General features: G+C 40.9%; 2 protein-coding genes across 2 annotated transcripts; both read left to right on the forward strand.

Annotated features, from left to right (window-relative positions):
• Positions 1-1,524: 1,524 nt before the first annotated feature.
• On the forward strand, positions 1,525-3,144 carry LOC108850544 (uncharacterized). Its single transcript, XM_018624058.1, has one exon. The coding sequence runs from the start codon at positions 1,525-1,527 to the stop codon at positions 3,142-3,144; it is 1,620 nt and encodes a 539-aa protein (XP_018479560.1).
• Positions 3,145-7,641: 4,497 nt separating this feature from the next.
• Positions 7,642-9,229, forward strand: LOC108854102 (coumaroyl-CoA:anthocyanidin 3-O-glucoside-6''-O-coumaroyltransferase 1). Its single transcript, XM_018627608.2, has one exon. It carries the CDS (start codon positions 7,652-7,654, stop codon positions 9,053-9,055), a length of 1,404 nt encoding a protein of 467 aa, XP_018483110.1. The 5' UTR covers positions 7,642-7,651; the 3' UTR covers positions 9,056-9,229.

Consider the following 9,229-nt stretch of genomic DNA (forward strand, 5'->3'; position numbering starts at 1 on the left):
GAATTTTAAAATATTTTTAATAGATAAATATAAATTATATTTAATTTTTTATTAATATTATAAATTTCTTTTTTCTTATCAATATTTTAATATAAATTTGATTTAACTGAACATTAAAATTAAGATAAAAACAATTTTGTTTATTTTGAAATATATTTAAGAATGTGAAGGTATATATTTAAAATTATAATCTTAGGTAGATTTTTCTATCTATTTATTATAATTAAATATATTAAATAAATATGTAAAATTGCATAATTGTCAAAAATTAAAATTAAACAATATTTATAAAATCTGTGGATATATATAAGCAAATAATTATTTTACGATTTAATTTGATTTTATGATTTAATTTTTATAATTTTCTAGAAATATGTATAAATTTTTGAAATATTTTCAGTTTAAATGATATTTCGAAATTTGAAATACCATAATTGAATATATTTATTTTAATGATGATTTATGAGTTATTACCATATTTTAAAAAGTCCAAAATATAAATCGATAATAAATATAATATATGAGTTAATACTATATTTTAAAAATTTACCAAAATTTTTAATTAACATTAAATATAATTGTCCATGTCATATTAATCTATAAGACATGTCATCAATTTTAGTAGTCATGTCACAATTATTAATCTAAGTGTTTTCCTGCACCATGTGTAGTGATGAATTTTTTAAAAGTTAAATTTTATATTTTAAAATGTAATTTATTAATATTATATATTTTATTGTTTTGACCAATAATTAATATAAATATCATTAATTAAGCATAAAATTAAGAGAAAATAATTTTTTATTTAAATTATATTTAATAATATATATGTATATATATAAAGTTAAAATCTTAGATAAAAAAACTATTTATTTCATTTGATTAAATGTATTAAATAAACTTGTACAAAATTACTAAAAAATCATATAAAATTGTATAGTTATCAAAAATTAAAACTAAATAATATTTATATAATTTGTAGATATCTAAAAGAAACTAATGATATTACGATTTATTTTTTTGTATACATTCAGAAAAATTAAAAAAATTTAGATAATAAAAAAATTATAATTATAAAAGTAAAATTATATAATATTTCGAAATTCAAAATGTCATATTTGAATATATTTATTTTAGTGATGATTTATGAGTTATTAACATATTCTACAAAGTTTACCAAAAATATAAATCAATATTAAATGTAATATATGAGTTATTGCCATATTCTAAAAAGATTTCCAAAAATATATATCAGCATTAAATGTAATTGTCCATGTCATATTTAACCATATGACATGTCATCAATTTTTATAGCCAAGTCATAATTTTTTTTGTGAAAACGATTGTAAAGAAGACATGTGGCAAATCACTTCTCAAATATAGACTAGGGGATTGATACTGTATAACTACATAACTGATCGAACACATCAAAAAGGAAATCAATTTTCCACACGATAAAGTAGCGTACTATATATTTTAAACAATTTTTCATGTAATTTTGGAAACTTAAAGAAACATCGAGACATGAGCGGCGCTAGGGCTTTTGAGATTGGCGACGTTAGGGTTTCGGCGGCAGGACATCGAGATGCGGCCATGATGGATGTGGGGGATGGAGCAAGACCACCGGGAGACCCGCCAGATACAGGGACTTCGTGGGTATCCAAGGTTGTGGGAACGAGCGAGGGAGGTATGCCGATTCCGGAGAATTTGCTTGACGATGATTTTGTGACGGAGAGGCTTCGAGTGGAGTTTCCTAATGGAGAGGATGGTGAACCGTCTATCACAATTGACACAGAGGTGTTAGAAGCGATGAATGGGATGTGGAAGCAGTGTATGATCGTTAGGGTACTGGGAAGGAGTGTGGCAATCTCTGCCTTGAGCAAGAAGTTACGAGAGCTATGGAAACCGAAGGGAGCAATGTACGTGATGGATTTGCCCCGACAGTTCTTCATGGTCCGTTTTGAGAAGGAGGAGGAATACTTGGCGGCGCTGACAGGAGGCCCATGGAGAGTTTTTGGCAGTTATCTCATGGTGCGGGCTTGGTCGTCGGAGTTTGATCCCCTAAAAGATGACATTGCTACAACGCCTGTCTGGGTTAGACTAACGAATATTCCAGTGAACCTTTATCACCGTTCGATTCTTATGGGGATTGCGAAAGGTTTGGGACAGCCTGTTCGTGTAGACATGACCACGCTGAAGTTTGAGAGGGCAAGGTTTGCAAGAGTTTGTGTCGAAGTCAACTTAGCAAAACCATTGAAGGGGACAGTACTAATAAATGGAGAGAGATACTTTGTAGCATATGAAGGGCTATCTGATATCTGTTCTAAATGCGGACTATACGGACATTTGGTCCATGCGTGTCCAAGAACAATCGCGGAGAGAGTGGCTAATATGGTAATACATACGGAGATGGCACCGCCGTCTAAAGTAGCGCCTAAACAAACCACGCCAATGCAAGATGATGGATTTACCCAAGTAAGAGGAGCGAGAAGAGGTACACCAACGTTGAGGCCAGTGAATTTGGTGACAGGAGAAGCAAGAGAGGTAGCTAAGCGGAACCCGCGAGAGCTTCCTAATGCTAAGGAAACTAATAACATTGCACTAGCAAACAAGTATGGTAGTCTTGAGATGACTACAAATGGAGGTGAATCAAAGGAGGATATGGTTACTAGTGAAGGGAACAAGGAGAACCAGGACATGAATATCCAGAACAAGAAGGAAAAGAGCTTACTGCAAGAGAAGGAAGGGTTGATCTTTAGCGGGAAAGCTAATGCTCCTACTAGTTCGAAAGGAGGGAACCAGGAGAAGTGGACCACAAATAAAAAAGTTAATGAGGGAAGTAGAGGGAAGCCCAAAAAAGTGAACAATAGGCCCGTTCGTGGCTTGGTGTTTGGTCCAACGAAGGGAGAAATAAGTTTATCGGAATCTGGAAAAAGACTGAGAGTGGAACATACTAATGCAGGGAGAGCTGGTGGTGTGTTCAGTGATAGCGTGGAGAAGGTTCAGACTAGGTCTACAACTCTGCTACTACGAGATGAAGAGGTGGAGAATCCCATGGATAGTACTATCAGCGAGGAGGATCAGAGAGTGGCTGATACGCAGACGAGTTTGCAAGGGGATGGAAGGGTCTTGTCCCTTGCATAACAGGGTGCCCCGGTAGTTCATATATTTCTCGACAGATTTATGATGATGAAGTGCTTATTCTGGAATTGCCGGGGGGCAAATAAACCCAATTTCAGACGCTCCATTCGGTATATCTTGAAGAAATTCGACACTGATGTTCTTGCGCTATTTGAAACTCATGCGGGTGGAGAAATAGCGAGGAAGATATGGCAGAATTTGGGATTTGAGAATTCTTTTCGGGTAGACGCCACTGGTCAAAGTGGTGGAATTTGGCTCTTATGGAGAGATCAAGCTGGAGCGATCACGATTTTGGAATCGTCGGATCAGTTTATTCATGCTAGAGTGGTGATTGGGACGGAGATCATTCATCTCATCGCCGTTTACGCTGCACCTACAGTCAGTCGTCGTAGTGGACTTTGGGGGCAGCTTAAAAGAGTTTTGGAAAACATCGATGAACCGGTGTTGGTTGGTGGGGACTTTAATACTATCTTGAGGCTGGATGAGAGGACTGGGGGAAATGGTAGACTCTCACCAGATTCTCTGGCTTTTGGGGAATGGATCAATGAGCTAGCACTGGTGGACATGGGATTTAGAGGAAATACGTTCACATGGAAGAGAGGGAAAGAGTCACAAAACTTTGTGGCGAAGCGTTTGGACAGGGTTCTATGTAATGCACAGGCGCGGATAAGGTGGCAGGAGGCGGTGATCTCACATCTCCCGTTCCTAGCATCGGATCACGCACCTCTCTATCTGCAACTAGAACCCGAGCAGAGAGGGAACCCTAAGAGGAGACCTTTTAGATTTGAGGCCGCGTGGCTCAAACACGAAGGTTTTAAGGAGCTTCTCTCGACATCTTGGAATGGTGGACTGAGTACTCCGGAGGCACTGGTTTCTTTGAAAGCCAAACTTAAAAAATGGAACAAGGAGATATTTGGAGATGTTACTCAACGTAAAGAGAAGCTTATGGGAGAGATTAAAGAGATTCAGGAGCAGTTGGAGAGAAATCCAGACGATGATTTAATCTTGAGGGAGGCGTCTCTGCAAAAAGAGTTCGACGTGGTTCTGGAACAAGAAGAGGTACTATGGTATCAGAAATCGCGTGATAAATGGATAGTTCTTGGTGACAGGAATACAAAGTACTACCACACAAGTACAATAGTCAGGCGGAGGAGAAATAAGATTGAGATGCTCAAGGATGAGAATGGCCGTTGGGTAGATCAGTCGGAGGAGCTAGAGAAACTAGCAATAAATTACTACAAGAGATTGTATTCGACTGAGGATCTCAATCTTGACACGGAGAAGCTTCCTCCGCAAGGATTCACTGCACTTACAAGGGATGAGTTGGTGAACTTGAATAAACCGTTCTCGGAAGTAGATGTTGAGAAGTCAGTGAGATCGATGGGTAAATACAAGGCCCCAGGGCCGGATGGCTACCAACCTATCTTCTATCAAGAATCCTGGGACGTGGTGGGAGAATCGGTAACTCGGTTTGGGCTACAGTTCTTTGAAACAGGTGTTCTCGCGGAGGGCATGAATGATGCAATGCTTGTTCTTATACCGAAGGTACTCAAACCAGAAAGAATCATGCAGTTTCGGCCTATAAGCCTATGCAATGTGCTTTTCAAGATTATAACGAAGGCAATGGTACTGAGGCTAAAGAGTCTGATGCCTAAGCTTATAGGACCTGCGCAAGCAAGTTTTATCCCTGGTCGCCTGAGTCATGACAACATTGTTATTGTTCAAGAAGCGGTCCACTCGATGAGGAGGAAGCAAGGGCGAAGAGGCTGGATGCTTCTTAAGTTAGATCTTGAGAAAGCTTATGACAGAATCAGGTGGGACTTCTTAGAGGATACTCTCTATGCAGCAAACTTACCTCAGATTTGGATCAAGTGGATTATGGAATGTGTTACAAACCCTGGAATGAGCTTATTGTGGAATGGAGAACGTACAGAAGCATTTACGCCTCAGCGTGGACTCCGCCAAGGTGATCCCTGTCCCCATACCTATTTGTGTTATGCATGGAGAGACTGAGCCATCAGATTGAATTCTCAGTAGCCAACAAGGAGTGGAAGCCAATCAGTTTATCTAGAGGTGGACCATCATTATCACATGTTTGCTTCGCGGACGATCTGATTCTATTTGCAGAGGCTTCGATATCGCAGATTAGAGTAATACGCAAGGTTCTTGAGAGGTTTTGTGAGGCTTCGGGGCAGAAGGTTAGCCTGGAGAAATCTGTCATCTTCTTCTCTGAGAACGTTCATCGCGATCTAGCGAACTCAATAAGCAGTGAAAGCGGCATAAAAGGGACTAAGGAGTTGGGAAAGTATCTGGGTATGCCAGTCTTGCAGAAGAGAATTAATAAGGAGACGTTTGGGGAAGTGGTGGAGAGAGTCTCAGCTAAACTAGCTGGATGGAAGAGTAGATTTTTGAGTTTAGCAGGAAGGATAACACTCACGAAGTCTGTTATCTCGTCTATTCCGGTCCATACGATGAGCACTATAATGCTACCGATGTCGACCTTGAACCAACTGGATAAGATCGCTAGAGCTTTCATCTGGGGGAGCAGTGAAGGTAATAGAAAGCAACACTTGGTATCTTGGAATCAAGTGTGCAAACCTAAAGGAGAAGGGGGACTTGGTATTAGGTTGGCGAAGGAAATGAATATTGCTTTATTAGCAAAGCTTGGATGGAGATTGCTAAACACCGAGGATGCCTTGTGGGTCAAGATTCTACGGCGAAAATTTAGAGTGGGTGAGTTATATGATTCAACATGGTTGACAGCTCGGGGGACTTGGTCGCCGACTTGGAGAAGCATAGTGGTGGGGATCCGAGATGTGATCGTTCCGGGAACACGTTGGATCCTAGGTGATGGTCGCAGGGTCCGTTTTTGGAAGGACAACTGGTTGCTGAATGAACCCCTACACACGTTAAGTATGGTGCAAATACCGGAGCCGTTATTAGAGGCAAGAGCTCGCGATTTATGGCAACAAGGAACGGGTTGGATGCTTCAACTTATCGAACCATATATGTCTAACACACGACAGGTTGAGATTGGCTGCATTGGTAATTGATGATGTTACTGGGGCCCGAGATAGGATGTCGTGGGGAGAGAGCCAAGATAGACTGTTCTCGGTTAAGTCTGCATATGCTTTCTTGACTAGAGATATAATCCCGAGACCGAATATGGAAGGTTTGTATTGTCGGGTATGGCGACTAGTTGCTCCAGAACGAGTTCGTATTTTCCTATGGTTAGTCTCCTATCAAGTTATCATGACAAATATGGAACGGAAGCGGAGACACCTGAGTGACAATGGCGTCTGCAGTCTGTGTAAGAACGGAGATGAAACTATTCTCCATGTGCTTCGCGATTGCCCGGCTGCTGCGGGCTTGTGGAAGAAGATCGTTATCCCGAGTAAGCAACATCGTTTCTTCAACCTTACTCTTCTGGAATGGCTTTATGAGAACCTAGCAAGAGACAGGTTAGGAAACGGGGGCCAGTGGCCAACAACCTTTGCGATGACTGTGTGGTGGTGCTGGAAATGGAGATGTCAGTATGTCTTTGGTGATACAGGGACGTGTCGTGATAGAGTGAAGTTCGTTAAAGACAAAGCCAGAGAAGTGGTGGAAGCGAATCAAAATCTGAGGGAGCGATCGTCGGTTAGGAGTCGGGTGGAGAGACAGATCGCATGGAAGCACCCAGTAGATGGCTGGTTTAAACTGAATACTGATGGAGCAGCTAGAGGTAATCCGGGACTGGCCACTGCGGGTGGAGTCTTGCGGAGCGAGTATGGAAGGTGGGAATGGGGCTTTGCTCTTAATATTGGCATTTGCTCTGCTCCGTTGGCAGAACTGTGGGGAGTTTATTATGGTCTGTGCTTAGCATGGAATCGTGGTATACGGAGGCTGGAGGTAGAAGTTGATTCAGAAAGTGTGGTGGGCTTTCTTCAGACATGGATTCATGATTCTCATCCCTTGTCCTTCCTAGTACGTTTGTGCTATGGCTTCATTTCAAGAGACTGGATAGTCAGATTTACTCATGTGTATAGGGAGGCTAATCGTCTAGCAGATGGATTAGCTAACTATGCGTTTTCTTTGCAGTTTGGTTTACATTACTTTGAGTCGGCTCCGGAGCATGTTGCTTCTGTTTTGTTGGAGGATTGTAATGGAGTGTCTAGAACTCGGCGAATTTGCCTGTAGTTGTTTGGTTTTGTTTTGAATAAAAAGTAGGGGACCTTGTCCCCTGCCATCTACCAAACAAAAAAAAAAGAAGAACCATTAAATTTTGTGTGTATTTTAAATGTATATATATAATTCTTAATATAATATATGTGCACGGATCAAAACTCTACTTTATAGTTATAAAATATAACATACCAAACATAACGGTGGTTGTGGAGGTTGGGGGATGTCTAATCAAAACTACACAACTTTACTTGCCCGGGGGTTCAACGTTCAATACAATAGTCAAAACACAGAACTCTTTTCCTTTATAAAAGAACAACACGTTTCCAGCTTAAATTTACACACAATGGCTCATCTTCAATCTCTTAACATCCTTGAGACCAGTCACATCTCTCCCTTGAAGGGCACCGTTCCATCCACCACTCTTCCTCTCACCTTTTTCGATGCACCGTGGCTCACTCTCCCACTCGGCGAATCTCTCTTCTTCTTTTCTTACCAAAACTCAACCGAACGTTTCCTCAGAGACTATCTCCCTAACCTCAAACAATCACTCTCCGTCACTCTCCAACACTTCTTCCCTTATGCCGGTAAACTGATCACCCTACCTCGACCTGACCCTCCCTACTTACGCTACAACGATGGTCAAGACTCTCTTCTTTTCACAGTCGCTGAGTCTCTCGGAACTGATTTCGATCTTCTCATAACAGATTCTCCTAAAGACATCAGTGTGTTGCATGACTTCTTGCCCAAGTTACCTCCTCCTCATGTCTCTCCGGAGGGAATTCAGACACGGCCAATAATGGTGATACAGGTCACCATCTTCCCTGGAAGAGGAATCTGCATAGGAAACACGTCTTCGCATGTCGCAGGAGATGGAGTCACTTTCACTCATTTCATGAAGTATTGGATGTCTTTGACCAGATCCAACGGCAGAGATCCTGCCACGCTTCTACTACCCTCTCCTCCTGTTCACAGCTGCAGGAACGTTATCAAGGATCCAGGCCAAGTAACCGCAGGACATCTGGAGAGGTTTTGGAGCCAGAACGCCTCGCATCCCACGTCTGAGAACATGGTCAGAGCTACTTTTACAATGAGCCGGAATTTGATAGACAAACTCAAGAGTTTGGTTACTACAGAGCAGTCTGAGAATCAATCTCCTGTTTCAACCTTTGTGGTTACCCTAGCTTTCACTTGGGTGAACCTTATCAAGACACTTGTTCAAGAAAGCAGTGAAACAGAGGACAAGGTGGAAGACAAAGACGAACAAGTCTTCAACTTGATGATTAATGTGGATTGCAGGAATCGTATCAAGTACACTGAACCGATCCCATCCACATACTTTGGAAACTGCATGGCTCCTGGTATCGTGTCTGTCAAGAAACGAGACTTGCTTGGAGAAAAAGGATTCTTGGTTGCTTCAGACGCAATCACGTGGAGAATCAAAGATATGTTATCAAGCGATTTGTTGAAAACAGCACCAAGTTGGGGACAAGGAGTACGTAAATGGGTCATGTCACGTTTTCCAACCTCCATCGCAGGAGCTCCTAAACTGGGACTATATGATATGGATTTTGGGTTAGGGAAGCCTTGCAAAATGGAGTTAGTGCACATTGAAACAGGTGGTTCCATTGCATTCTCAGAGTCAAGAGATGGGAGTAACGGTGTTGATATTGGATTCGCACTGGAGAAGACGGAAATGGATACCTTTGTTTCGATTTGGCAACATGAAATCAAAAAGTTCAACAAGTAGCAGGATACAAACAAGATCACTATCTCTGTTTTTTTTTTTTTTTTTTTGAAAAAAGGGCAAGATCACTATCTCTGTTTCATGGATATCATAGACCTTTCTCCGTACGAGAGCTTAAAGTTAACTAAGATCAAGAGCCATTGTTCGAAATAAATATGATTAGCTACTTTCCACCAA

The sequence above is a fragment of the Raphanus sativus genome, chromosome 4 (assembly GCF_000801105.2).
Source record: "Raphanus sativus cultivar WK10039 chromosome 4, ASM80110v3, whole genome shotgun sequence".
Classification (NCBI taxonomy): Eukaryota; Viridiplantae; Streptophyta; class Magnoliopsida; order Brassicales; family Brassicaceae; genus Raphanus; species Raphanus sativus.

What these genes read in the sequence shown, in the direction of transcription:
- LOC108850544 (XM_018624058.1), top strand. Translation starts at nt 1,525, where the DNA reads ATGAGCGGCGCTAGGGCTTTTGAGATTGGCGACGTTAGGGTTTCGGCG.
- LOC108854102 (XM_018627608.2), top strand. Translation starts at nt 7,652, where the DNA reads ATGGCTCATCTTCAATCTCTTAACATCCTTGAGACCAGTCACATCTCT.